Source organism: Trichechus manatus, unplaced genomic scaffold (assembly GCF_000243295.1).
Source record: "Trichechus manatus latirostris isolate Lorelei unplaced genomic scaffold, TriManLat1.0 scaffold00008, whole genome shotgun sequence".
Taxonomy (NCBI): domain Eukaryota; kingdom Metazoa; phylum Chordata; class Mammalia; order Sirenia; family Trichechidae; genus Trichechus; species Trichechus manatus.
The window spans coordinates 29,496,450-29,511,273 of NW_004443944.1; the positions used below are offsets into that span (position 1 = coordinate 29,496,450).

At 40.3% G+C, this 14,824-nt stretch overlaps 1 protein-coding gene across 2 annotated transcripts in view; it reads right to left on the minus strand.

The window, feature by feature from the left end:
* Positions 1–9,498, minus strand: part of DYNLRB1 (dynein light chain roadblock-type 1) — a 29,568-nt gene extending 20,070 nt beyond the window's left edge. The window contains exon 1 of one of the 2 annotated variants that reach the window (XM_023725187.1): positions 9,026–9,154. Coding sequence is in view for 1 of the 2 variants with exons in the window: in XM_023725185.1 (XP_023580953.1) it covers positions 9,451–9,453 (3 nt within the window). In the remaining variant the exon portion in view is untranslated. Of the gene's footprint in view, positions 1–9,025; positions 9,155–9,450 lie in introns of those variants that run through there. The other variant, XM_023725185.1, reaches the window with a different exon arrangement.
* Positions 9,499–14,824: the final 5,326 nt, after the last annotated feature.

Below are 14,824 nucleotides of genomic sequence, written 5' to 3' on the forward strand. Positions count from 1 at the left end.
TACTATTGTAATTGTTTTGGGGTGCCACAAACCACACCCAAATAAGACAGCATACTTAGTCGATGAATGTTGTGTGTGTTCTGACTGTTCCACCAACTGGCTGTACCCGTCTCTCTCTCTCTCTCTCTCTCTCTCTCTCTCTCCCCTAGGGCCTCCCTATTCTCTGAGACATGACAATATTGAAATTATGCCAGTCGATAACCCTACAATGGTCTAAGTGTTCAAGTGAAAGGAAGAGTTGCATGTCTCTCATTTTAAATCAAAAGCTAGAAATGACTAAGCTTAGTAAGGAAGGCATGTCAAATGTCGAGACAGGCCGAAAGCTAGGCCTCCTGTGCCAAACAGCCAAATTGTGAATGCAAAGGAAAAATTCTTGAAAGAAATTAAAAGTGCTACTCCAGTGAACACACCAATGATAAGAAAGCGAAGCAGCCTTACTGCTGATACAGAGAAGTTTTAGTGGTCTGGACAGAAGATCAAACCAGCCACAACTTTCCCTTAAGCCAAAGCCTAACCCAGAGCAGGGCCTGAACTCTCTTCAATTCTGTCAAGGTGAGAGAGGTGGGGAAGCTGCAGAAGAAAAATCTGAAGTAGCAGAGGTTGGTTCATGAGGTCTAAGGAAAGAAGCCGTACCCGTAACACAAAAGTGCACGGTGAAGCAGTAAGCGCTGATGTAGAAGTCTCAGCAAGTTATCCAGAAGATCTAGCGAAGATAATTGATTAAAGTGGTTACACTAAACAGTAGATTTTCCATGTGGACGAAAAAGCCTTGTATTGGAAGAAGATGCCATCACTTTCATAGCTAGAGAGAAGTCAGTGCTTGGCTTCAAAGCTTCAAAGGACAGGCTGACTCTCTTGCTACAGGCTAAGGCAGCTGATGACTTTAAGTTGAAACCAATGCCAATGGAAGTCAGAATTAGTGAGACTGAATAAAAAGTACATGACACCAACTTATTTGAGGAAAAATCAGATAAAAGAACTTAAAAAAATGACGAAACTCTAAGAATTACGTGGGACTCTATTCAAGAGGAATAACCTATAAGTGACTGGAGTACCACAACAGGGGGGTGATAACAGAAAATACACAGAGAATTGTTCAAGATTTGTTGGCAGAAAACTTCCCTGATACCATGAAAGATGAGAAGATATCTATCCAAGAGCTCATCGAATTCCACACAAGGTAGATCCCAAAAGAAAGTTAACAAGGCATATTATAATCAAACTTGCTAAAACCAAAGATAAAGAGGCAGCTAGGGATAAACAAAAAGTCATCTACAAAGGAGAGTCAATAACATTAAGCTTGGACTACTCAGCAGAAACCATGCAGACAAGAAGGCAATGGGATGACATATATAAAGCCCTGAAGGAAAAAATTTCCAGCTAAGAACTATATATCTAGCAAAACTATCTCTCAAATATGATGGCAAAATTAGGGCATTTCCAGACAAACAGAAGTTTAGGGAATTTGCAAAAACCAAACCAAAATTACAAGAAATACTAAAGGGAGTCCTCTGGTTAGAAAATCAGAAACATCAGATAACAACCCAAGACTAGAACACAGGACAGAGCAACCAGGTATCAATCCAGATAGGGAAGTCACAAAAATAAATCAAAGCTAAAACGCTGAAAATAGGGAAACAGAGACGTCAATATGTAAAAGATGACAACATTAAAAAAGAGGGACTAAAAAATGCAGTCACAGATCTTTCAAATGCAGAGGAAGTCAAGGCAATATAAAGAAATAAAAGATTGGTTTAAACTTAGAAAAACAGAGGTAAATATTAAGGTAACCACAAAGGAAACTAATAATCCTACACATCAAAATAAAAAACAACAAAAACATAAAGACTCAGCAAATACAAAAGCAACAACGAGAACGATGAAAAGAAAACACAAAGAAAAACGACTCAGCACAGAAAATTAAGTGGAACCAAGAAACTGTCAACAACACAAACACAAAAAGACATCAAAACGATAGCACAAAATGCATACCTATCAATAATTACGCTGAATGTACATGGACTAAATGCACCAATAAAGAGACAGAGAGTGGCAGAATGGATTAAAAAAAATGATCCATCTATATGCTGCCTACAAGAGACACATTTTAAAGACACAAACTAAAACTCAAAGGATGGAAAAAATATATCAAGCAAACAACACTCAAAAAAGAGCAGGAGTGGCAATATTAATCGCTGACAAAACAGACTTTAAAGTAAAATCCACCACAAAGGATAAGGACACTATATAATGATTAAAGGGTCAATAAACCAGGAGGACACAACCATAATAAATATTTATGCACCCAACGACAGGGCTCCAAAATACATAAAACAAACTCTAAACAGCACTGAAAAGAGAGTTGAAGCCAATGCTCATTTACCATTCTAAAAATCCTACGGCCCTTAAGAATACTCTGCCTGTGCTCTATAAAAGGAACGAAAAAGCCTGGATGACTGCATGTATGCTTACAACATGGTTTACTGAATATTTTAAGGCCACTGTTGAGACCTACTGCTCAGAAAAAGATTCATTTCAAAATATTACTGCTCACTGACAATGCACCTGATCACCCAAAAGCTCTGATGGAAATATACAAGGAGATTAATGTTGTTTTCATGCCTGCTAACACAACATCCATTCTACAGCCAATGCATCAAGGAGTAATTCTGACTTTCAAGACTCACTGTTTAAGAAATACATTTCATAAGGCTGTAGCTGCTATAGACAGTGATTCCTCAGATGAATCTGGGCAAAGTAAATTGAAAACTTTATGAAAAGGATTCACCATTCTAGATGCCATTAAGAACATTCTTGGTTCATGGGAGGAGGTCAAAATATCAACATTAACAGGAGTTTTGAAGAAGGTGATTCCAACTTTCATGGATAACTGTGGGGTTCAAGACTTCAGTGGAGAAGTAACTGCAGATGTGGTGGAAATAGCAAGAGAACTAGAAATAGAAGTGGAGCCTGAAGATGTGATTGAATTGCTGCAATCTCATGATAAAACTTTAATGGATGAGTACGGATGGGCAAAGAAAGTGGTTTCTTGAGATGGAATCTACTCTGGTGAAGATACTGTGAATATTGTTGAAATGACAACAAAGGATTTAGAATATTACATAAGCTTAGTTGATAAGCAGCAGCAGGGTTTGAGAGGACTGACTCCAAATTTTGAAAGAAGTTCTACTGTGGGTAAAATGCTATCAAGCAGCATCACATGCTACAGAGAAATCTTTCAGGAAAGGAAGGCAACTGCTGCTGCAAACTTCACTGTTGTCTTATTTTAAGAAATTGCCACAGCCACTCCAACCTTCAGCAACCACCACCCTGATCAGTCAGCAGCCATCAACATCGAGGTAAGGCCCTCCATCAGCAAAAAGATTATGACTCGCTGAAGGCTCAGATGATGGTTAGCATTTTTTAGCAATAAAATATTTTTTAATTAAGGTATGTACGTTGTTTTTGTAGACGTAATGCTATTGCACACCTAACAGACTACAGTATAGTGTAAACATAATTTTTATATGCACTGAGAAACCAAAAAATTTGCAACCTCCTTTACTGCGGTGGTCTGCAACCAAACCCACATTATCCTGGAAGTATGCCTGTGCAACTTTTGGGGGCAATGTATTGCAGGAACCATAAAAACGTAGGTCCCTTTGCCTCAGAAATTCTTTTCCTGACAGTTTATCCTCAGGAAATAATCCAATAAATTGGAAAAAAAAAAAAGATAGAAAAGAAAAACAAACTATATACATACACAGAGCCATTCATCACACCATTATCTCTACTAATAAAAAACTGGAAACAACCCAAACGTACAAGCAAATCATGATATGGCTATTTCACGGGGTATTATGTATGTAGTCACTAAAAATCATTCTTCATGAAAATGATGGACCAACAAGGTTAACTGTTTTTGAGACATTAAAACAAATTTAAAAATTAATGTGTACATCCTGAAAAATATGCATGTGAACAAAGAGGAAGGAGAACATACAAAGATGAAAACAGTTGTGTGGTGGAGTAAAACTGGATGAAGAAAATTATGGATGCATTTTATATCATCTTTCTAAGGGGCAATTTGTCTATTTCTATTAAAATGTAAAATATGCATGTCAGAAGTACCTCTTTTAGGAATTATTCCTACATAAACACTAGCATGAGTGCAAAAAGAACAGTTACTGTAGCACTGTCTGGAGTAAAATACTGTAAATCACCTAAATGTACATACTGCAATAAAGCTACTGCCGTCAAGTCAATTCCAACTCATAGCGACTCTATAAGACAGAAGAGAACTGGCCCACAGGGTTTCCAAGGCTGTAATCTTTTGCGGAAACAGACTGCCAAATCTTTCTCCTGTGCAGTGGCTGTTGGGTTCCAACAGCTAACCTTTTGGTTAGCAGCCAAGCATTTTAATCACTCCTCCACCAGGGCTCACATGCAATACAGTCCTTAAAAAGAATGAAGTAAATCTGTATATACTGACATGGAAAATTGTTAGAACAACACATATACCTATAACCTAAAGTAAACTTAATGTTTATAAATATGTAATGAATAGTTTCATGTAATAGTTTCTACATAAACGTGATTATGCATCAAAAAAATCTGAAAGCAAAAGAAGTAAAATTTTCTCTATTCACAGATATGACCCTATATATAGAAAATCCCAACAAGCCACAAGAAAACTTCTAAAGCTAATAGAAGAATTCAGCAAAGTTGCAGGGTACAAGGTCAACAAACAAAAATCACTTGGGTTCCTATACATCAGCAATGAGAAATCTGAAAGGGAAATTAGGGAAACAATTCCATTTAAAATAGCATGTAAGAATAAAATACCTAGGAACATGTAATAGAGTGAACTGTGTCCCCCAAAGATGTGTATCAATTTGGCTGGGCCATGACTCCCAGTATTGGGTGACTGTCTACCATTTTGTCATCTGATGTGATCTTCCTATGTGTTGTAAATCCTATCACCATGATGTTAATGCTTAATGAGATGGATCAGTGGCAATTATACTGATGAGATCTACAAGATAAGATTGTGTCTTCAGCCAATCTCTTTTGAAATGTAAAAGAAAGAAGAAAGCAGAGACAAGGGGACCTTGTACCACCAAGAAAGCAGCAGTGGGAGCCGAGTGCATCCTTTGGACCTAGGGTTCCTGTGCCCGAGAAGCTCCTCAACCAGGGGAAGACTGATGACAAGGACCTTCCTCCAGAGCCAAGAGACAGAAACCCTTCCCCTGGAGCTGATGCCCTGAATTTGGACTTGTAGCCTTCTAGACTGTGAGAGAATAAATTTCCTTGTTAAAGCCATCCACTTGTGGTATTTCTGTTATAGCAGCACTAGATAACTAAGACAGAATTAATCTAACCAGGGATGTGAAGGACTTGTACAATGTAAACTATAAAACACTGCTGAAAGAGATTAAAGAAGACTTAAAAAAATAGATGTTCCATATTCATGGATTGGAAGACTTAATATTGTTAAGATGTCAATACTAACCAAAACAATCTATAAATTCAACACAATCTCAATCAAAATTACCACAGCCTTCTTTACAGAAATAGAAAACCAATCCTCAACTTTATATGGAATGGCAAGCTAAAGCAATGTTAAAAGAGAAGAACAAAGTAGGAAGACTCAAACTTCCTGATTTTAAAACATACTATACAGCTACAGTAATCAAAACAGCCTGGTACTGGCATAACAACAGATACACAGACCAGTGGAATAGAATTGAGAGTCTAGAAATAAAGCCACACATCTATGGTCAACTGATTTTTGACAAGAGTGCTAAGTCCATTCAATAGGGGAAAGAAGAGACTCTTCAATAAATGATGCTGGGAAAACTGCATTTTCACATGCAGAAAAATGAAATGGGATCCATGCCTCACATCATATACAAAAACAAATTCGAAATGGATTAAGGACCTAAATATGCAAACTAAGACCATACATTCTTAGAAGAACAAGCAGGGGCAATGCTGTCAGGCCTAGCTTTCAACAATGGATTATCTAATACAACAACAAAAGCACAAACAGCAAAAGAAAAAAATAAATGGGACCTCATAAAAATTTTTAAAAATTTGTTCATCGAAGACTTCATCAAAAAAGTGAAAAGACAAGCTACCATCTGGGAGAATATTTCTGGAAACCATACATAACTGAAATATATATAAAACTTTGAAAACGTAACAACAAAAAGACAACCCAGTCATAAAATAGGCAAAGGACTTGAATTAGATATTTCACCAAAGAGGACATTCAAATGGCCACCAAACACGTGAAAAGATGCTCAGTGCCATCAGCCATCAGAGAGATGCAAATCAAAACCACAATGAGATACCATTTCACCCCCACTAGAATGGCTAAGATAAAAAAAAAAAAAAACAGAAAATAATCAATATTAGTGAGAATGCAGGGAAATTGGAACCCTTATCCATTGCTGGTGGGAATGCAAAATTGTATAACCATTGTGGAAAACAGCGTGGTGGTTCCTCAAAAAACGAAAACTAGAACTATCATCCTGCTGCCTTCAAGGTGATTCCAACTCATAGTGACCCTATAAGGCAGAGTAGTACTACTCCATAGGGTTTCCAAGAAGCAGCCGGTGGATTTGAACTGCCGATCTCTGGGTTAACAGCTGAGCTCTTAACCACTGTGCCACCCAGGCTCCAGAATTACCACATGACCCAGCAATTCTACTCCTAGGTATACACCCAGACTTGAAAGCAGAGACTCAAAAAGAGACTTGTACACCAATGTTCACTGAGGCATGATTCACAATAGCCAAAAGGTGGGAACAACCTAATGCCCATTAACAGATGAATGGATAAACAAAATGTGGTACATGCATACAATGGAATGGACTACTATTCAGCCAGCAGGAGAAATGACATCTTGATCTACGCTACAGTGTGGATGGAGCTTGAAGATATGCTGAGCAAAATAAGCCAATCACAGAAGGACAAATACTGTATGACCTCATTTATATAAAAAGACAAAAAAAGAAAAATGAGGCCAAAGTTTATTAGTGGTTACCAGGAGCAGGAGGAGGGGGAAAAGAAGGACTAACGGTGATGGGAAAACTGCACTGATTAAGGGTAGGGCTGCACAGCCAACTGCTGTAACTGCTGTCAGTAAGTTGTACACCTGTAAAAAGTTGAATTTGCAAAAGTTGTGTGATATTTACAACAATGACAAAAACAAAAAAAAGAGTATCTGCTGAGGCTGCTTATGTACAACCAAACACTTCATGGGATTTGACTGCTTGGTTTGGAGGTTGGGTCATGGTTTCATGGCACATCCCAGTTAACTGGCCTAATAATGTGTTTAGCGCTTCTGTTCTACCTCCTAGTTCATTGTGTAGTGTCTGAGGTCTGTAAAAGCTTGCAAGCGGCCATCCGAGGCACAACAATTGGTCTCTTTTCACCTGTAGCAACATGGGAAGAAAGAGTAAGGAATAGGAGGAGGATATGTAACGTTGCCTCCATGAACAACTGCCTCCTTTGCCATGAGACCAGAAGAACTCAATAGTGTCTGGCTACCATTAGTGAACATTTTGATAAACAATTTCATAGAAGAATCCTGATCAAAAGGGGTAAAATGCAGAACAGAATTTCAAAATCTCATAGACTTGAGACTTTCTGGAGCTATGGAGGGTGGATACACCCCTGAAACTACTGCCCTGAGATAATCTTTAAAGCTTAAACCAAAACTATCCCCTGAACTCATCTTAAAACCAAACAACAGTTTAACTTAACTAGTAAAAAAGACCTGCTCTTGAGCATTATGCACTTTTATGAACTATCTATATGGGATCAAACTGACTACAGCAACTAGAAAGATTAGACAGGAACCTTAGGGGGCAGTGAGTTTATGTTAACAAGGGAGAACAGCAACTCAGAGAAGGAGGGTGAGAATGGTTGCACAACTCGAAGAATGTAATCAATGTCACTAATTTGTACATGTAATAACTGTATGTTTTGCTGTGTATATTCCCAACAACAACAAAATAAGTAAAACGTAGGAAAAAAAAAAAATCTGAAAGGAGACATACACAACTGCCAACAGTAGTTACCTTGCCAGACTGAGGTGGGGATTATATGCAGTTTCTACATTATATACTTTGGTACTGCCAGAATTTTAAAAAATACACATATTAACATGTATTGTAAACACACAACAGGATGGTATAGTGTGTAGAAAGCTACCATTTGTTATGAAAAAAATGTGGCATATACTTGTACAGATATACAAGGAACAATGATTGTTTCTGAAGAAGGAAACTGAGGCTGAGGTTCAGGGTTGGGAGAGAGATTTTTCACTTAGATTCTTATATATATATGAATATTTTAAATACTACGTCAAGTATTACCTGTAAAAGATAAATTTTTTTTTACAGTTTAAAAAGTGATGTGAAAGATGAAGTTTCATATATTTAGAGCATTACATGTCTTTAATGATGTGGAGACATTATTTGTGGTGTAACAATAAACGAAAAAAGGAGGGCCCGCAACTGTATTCAGTAGGTGTTAAACTACATAAAGCAGAAATTGAAGAGAAAAACACAAAATAATATGCCTAATTTTAAGCGGTTGCCTCTAGGTGATGGGCCTGGTTTTCTTTTTCAAAAACTTTAAAAAGCTTTAAATTCTTAAAAAAATGTTTGAAAGGTACCACATTTAACAGCCAAAAGGTCTTTTCAAATTTTTTACAAGTTGTAAGCTTTAAAAACAAAAAAAAAAACCTGTGACGGGTGGAGCCCACAGTTCCAACCAGCAAGGCAGAGGGCTTTGGGATTCCGAAGAGTGCCCCCGCCCGTTTCTGACTCACGCTAAGGTCCGGCAACTTGAGAGCCACACACCGACACAAAGGCGATTTGTAGTGTGGTGCAGGGCAAGAATCAAGCTTCTTGGGTTCAAATCCACTTCCGTCATTTCCTGGGGCAAGGCTCTTAGCCTCACGGGGCGTTAGATTCCAAATACGTAAAATGCGGATAATGGTAGTACCTACCTCAGAGAGCTGTGCTGAGGATGAAAAATACGTAAAGCACTCAGCAGTGCCTAATACATATTAAGCTTCCAGGAAACGTTATTATTACTGCTATCGCGCAAGAAAGCCCAGGACTCCAGGACGCTGGTGCGGGGCCGGCCTCCCCCTCTCAGGCGGTTCCTCGCCGAGCCCCGAGCTCCTGCTTCCGGTCCCAGGGACAGCCGGATCCCGCGGCCCCGCCTCGGTTCCCTGGGCTCGGGTCCGAAGGCCCGTGCCGCCAGGGTTCCGCCCTCCAGTCAGCCCTAGCCCGGCCCCGTCCAGCCCCGCAGCTTCCCCGCCCAGCGTTCTGAGACCTACTGAGGACGAGAGGCCGAACGCTGGGTGGTGCGCGGCCGTGGTCGACTACTTTCCAAGCCACCAGGGACAAGCCTCTGAAAAACACTCACCATCTCGGACCGATGGAGTAGCTCCGCGTCGATGCTAGTCAGCCCAGGCCCGGTGTCTCTCCGCGCCTGCGCATAGCTTTCTGTCAAAACAGACTGCTCCGACAGCCTATCAGACACAGCTTGGGGCGGGTGGGCAGGGGGGCGGATCTTAGCCAGCTGCCCCAGGGCTCGTGGAGAATTTGCCCTACGCTGTCCGAAAGCGAAAAGCAAAAGAGCACTTTCGCAGTGGAAAATTCCCAACTCCGGCTGTGCCGAAAAGATGCTGGTTCACGGTCTCAGAAGAGGCTTTTAAACTCTCAACTGAGGTCTAAGCTGACTCAGGAACCTCTGGGGTGGAGGGTGGTGGGCGAGGAGAGGTGGATGCTGAGATCTTTGCAAGCAAAGAGAGGCAAAATGCGCCTAAGATACAGCCTGGGATTGGGGCTACAGTCAGGCGTCTCTGGGTTCCCCGAGCGACTCCCTTGGGAATTTTCCATGCAGGCTCTGAGAAAAAGTGGTTAGGGTTAGCCTGGGAATCCGCAGGCTTTGGACTCCGAGCTCATCCTCCTCCTTGTGTTACCTTGGAGAAGCCTCTTCACATCTCTGTGCTCTCATTTTCTCAACTTTAAAAGGGGATCCTTCTTCCCAGAGCCCTAAGGTGGCTCATTTTCGCTGTTTAACATTTCACTCCCGCAGGCTACAGCAATTTCTGGTTCCTCTAGCAGAGAATAACTTACTAAAATACTGCCATTTAGTAAACTTGTGCCAGGTACTGTGCGTTATCTCCAGTAGCTACAGCATAGTGAGAATCAGCATCCCCACTTTACACATGATGTTTCTTTGAAGCACCGGAACACCTTATCTAACTCCAAATTTTCATTCCACTATAGCCTCTTCTGAAACCCTGGTGGTGTAGTGGTTGAGAGCTATGGCTGCTAACCAAAAGGACGGCAGTTAGAATTCACCAGGCGCTCCTTGGAAACCCTATGGGGCAGTTCTACTCTGTCCTATAGGGTCGCTACGAGTCGGAATCGACTTGGCAGCAACGGCTTTAGTTTGGTTTTGGTATAGCCTCTCTCCATGAGGACTTGGTGCTATTCCTTCCGGGGTGTCTACATGTTAAGAGGATTTGGATAGTGACTTTACAGTGATGAAACCTGGCAGAAACCATCTTAACCAGTGGATCAACATTGGTAACTGGACATATCGATACCATGTGTCCCTGATGTGTTTAGAAAGGTACATCATCTCTGTGGTACTTTTCACAAAAATTCATGGCCTTAACCATGGGAAAACATCAAACCCAAACTGAGGACCTGACCAATAATCTTTAAAAATAACCAGATTGTGAAAAACGGAACAAATGATGAACTGTCACATATTGGCGGAGACTAAAGAGATGTGGTAAGTAGCCCTGGTGGCACTGTGGTTAGGAGCTCAGCTGCTAACCGAAAGGTTGGTCGTTCAAACCCACCAGCCGCTCCACAGAAGAAAGATGTGGCAGTCCGCTTCTGTAAAGATTACAGCCTTGGAAATCCTATACGGCAGTTCTACCCTGTCCTATAGGGCCCCTATAGGGTCACTATGAGTTGGAACCGACTTGACAGCAACAGGTTTTTTGTTTTTTTGTTTTTTTAAAGGAGCTGTGACAACTAAATACAATGTGGGATGCTGGATCTGATCCTGGAAAGGAAAAAGAACATTGGTGGAAAAACTGGTGAAATCTGAATAAGGCCAGTAGTTTTTGGTGGTTGTTGTTTCACCAATGCTAATTTATTAGTTTTGATAATTGTACCATGGTTATGTGGGATGTTAACACTAGCAGAAACAAGATAAGGGGTGTGCAGGACCTCTCTGTAATATCTTTGCAACAGCACTGTAAATCTTAAATTATTTCAAAATAAGAAGTTTACAAAAGAAAAGGATTGGATCCAAACAATGACTACTGAATGCTGCAGACATTAGGGAAGCACATTTAGCAAGGTGCAGAAGTGCTGCAGTGACTGGACCCCAAAACATCCTGGAAGACAGACACATGAGGGATCATATCCATCATCTTACATATGGAGAACCAGATGAGAGAAGTGTAAGGATTTAACAAATTACAATCCCAGACAGTGTGACTGGAGTCAGAATGAGGGTGAAGAGCAGCTGGAGATAGTTTTCCAGTCTCTTATCCGGTCTTGAGTGGCAGGCTTAGGAGTTTATTCTGTAGTAATGGAAGAACCGCTAAGATTTTAAGCTGGGGGAGGCATTAAGACTGGGGTCTTTCACAGTTCATTCTGAGGCAGCACAGAGGATGGACTGGATGGGAGAGAATGGAAGCAACAAGGACAGAAGGCTGCTATGGTCAACCAAGTTAGGGATAAGGGATGTGGGCTGCAGCAATGGGGGCACCTCTAAGGGAAGAGATTCAAAAGAAGTTTTGGAGATAGAGTTGACAGGATTTGGAGACCAATTAGATGGGAAGCCTGAGTTGGTTATGAAGACTCCCAGGGTCGTGATGTGTGAACAGGAGTATAGCAAAACAGTTAAGCACACAGGCTTTGGAGTCTCATAGTCCTGCATTCCAACTTGCACCCTTGTCACCAAATAGCTGTGGAAACTTCAGCAAGTTATTCACTTCGAGCCTGTATTTTCTCATCTGTAAAATAGAGACAGTCATCCCTCACTGACAGTGGCTGAGGAGACAATGCACGTAGCATATCTAGCAGTGTCTGGCACATAGTAATAAATGTTGGCAGCTGTCCTGGGACTAAGTGACTACGGGCGTGGCATTGCTCACTATGATGGGGAAGATAAATATAAGAGCAGGACTAACTGCAAGTTTGCAAGCTCCTTCCCTGTGCAGTGCTTTGAGGAAATCTCATGCCCCCTGCCACAGTCACTCTTTGCTGAGCAGGAAGACTCTCCTCTCTTTGCCAACTGGGAAGATTTCCCTAGATACCACCTTCTCCTAGCCAAATGTCCTGGCCACAAAGGAGCTCTTGCTACAATACTGCAGAATTGACAATAAAATGGGCTGGGAGTTAACAGCAGTTCCTGTTCTGAAGTTACACAATGTAAGACACTCTTCTTCAAAGTCCAGAGAATAGCTAGTCAGTGACAGCCAAGTCCCAGTTTGACGCTTTGTGTGGGGCCTGGGGCTGGAGGGCCAACCAAATGCCAATAAGAACAGCTATTTATTTCTCAATGAAAGGTTTCCTCACAATGAGGGGGCATGTCTTCCCCCAGTGAACTAGAATGTTCTAGCTTATATGGGCAGATTAAATGGAATATGGCCTCTTCTTCAGGACTGGGAGGGTCCTGCAGTTTCTATCCTCTAGTCACTGTTAGATCAGCGTATTAAAGAATTCCACTTCCCTTAGCCTCTCTCCACTGGTACCATTTTAAATGAGAGCATGATCATCTGGTTTCCTAATAGAAAAAGGTCTACTGAAGCTGGTGAGCAGGCCAGGTTGTTGAGAAGAGCTGGCCTTGGTAGGTAGCTAAGGGTTCTCTACTCAGCAACCATGATTGAGGTCCATCTTAGAGCACCTTCAGTTGTCTCAGAAAAATAATTCAGATGGAGGCCTTATGTCTGGCATTGCCCCTGAAGAGGTTCCAACTTTATTCTCTCCAACATAGGAGCCAAGTCTAATCTCACCTGAGTAGGTCTTTCTAGTTTTTTTCTGCCTACACACAATACAGACAGGCTATAACCTGCCCACTTACAAAAGCAGAGAGACAGCAATCTATAGAACCTGCTCATATAGGCAGTTTCTCTGCAGGTAGGAAACACCTTTTTACCCAAGACTAACATAAAAGTGTGCAAATGAAGGACCAAAAAAGTTTAATTATGAACAGTCTTATATCTTTTAAGAAAAATGCAAGTGAAGCAGCCCCTGTAAGGACCTTTATAAAAGCACGTGACTCCCTGTGATGGTTATAGAGTTACCTGAGTATTTGAAATTACAGTCCAAGGAAACAAAAGAACTCCAATACAATATTATACAATCCAGTGCTGCCATTTCATTTAGTTAATGAAAGCATATATACAATTCTGCAAATAACTCTAAAAGGAAAACAAAAAAAGGAGGGGGGCTGGAGATACCAACAATTACTTAAAAGTAGTTAACCGTAAAGGTGTTTAGATGGATGGAGTTACATCCAAAACAAGGATGGATATAAGAACAGAGAAGTCTAACTCCTATGGTTCACTCAGATACCCAAGAGTCATCCCTGATAACATTTCAGGTTATTAACCAGATAAGAAAAAGCAGCAAATTGGGCTTGACTGAAAGAGTTTGTTTAGGATGAGACCTCTGTAGGTATTTGAGTTATGTTTCACTAAAATTTCTGATGAACTGCCACTGGTATATCAAACTCTTAATGAAAAATTAGTATCTGAATTTTAAAATAGAGTTATTGTAAGTCTTACGAAATGGCCTTCTTCTGCACTCTGGCATAAGATCATAAAAGAAAGAGCAGGAAATCATTACTATGGACTGCTGGATCAGTTTTACCTACTCCGTTTGATGAAAACAAGTGAGGACCTCTCCACCTGACCCAAGCTGTGGAATGCTGCCTGTTCCAACCCCCCAAAATAGCAGAAGAATAAGGCAATCGTCACTTTACTTTGTTTTTATTTCAATGTAACATGCAGTAAAAAAAGAAAAAAAAATTAACAGGATTTATTAGCATTTACAATGCTTACAAGAAAAAGGACTCTAAAAAGCAATTTAGTTTAGATTTAAGAAATTGCTCTAATTTAACACTTACAATAAATCTATTTGCAAATGTTCAGTTTGGATCAAAATTTAAGATAGCATTTGGTAGATATTTATGTCTGCTGTCTATTTGCAACATTTTTATATAACCTCTGATTCTTGGGATATCCAGCCCCCATTTTCCTAACACAGCAGGGAAGACATATACATGTGGCCATTTAAATTAAAGGAAGAAATGGAGTAAGGGAGATCCCAGGCTGCAAAAATATATACAAGCATTTACCTTTTCCAGAACTAAACGTTTCTTCCATAAAAATATTAAATAGCCAAGCCCTATAGAACTAGGGCCAGGGCTACTTCAAATATAACTATTCTGTATTTTAAAAATATAGGGCAGAAAGCCTTTTGGGTATTTATACATTTTCACACAATATTTCTAGGTCCCTAAATAAATCATGAAGCATTATGTAGAACCAAAAAAAGCTACTTTCTTACATTATCTCTTAATTTAATCTCATAAATCTCTTGTAAATATTGCAGGTAACTACATTTCAATACGAGAATTCACCTCAAGAGTAAGTCTTTACAGAAGGCTTTATCTCCATAGCCATATATTGCCAAAGTTCAGACTTGTATAATGAATGGGTAGTTGGCAGACATTCGCTCTGTAAGACAAAGCAATAGCA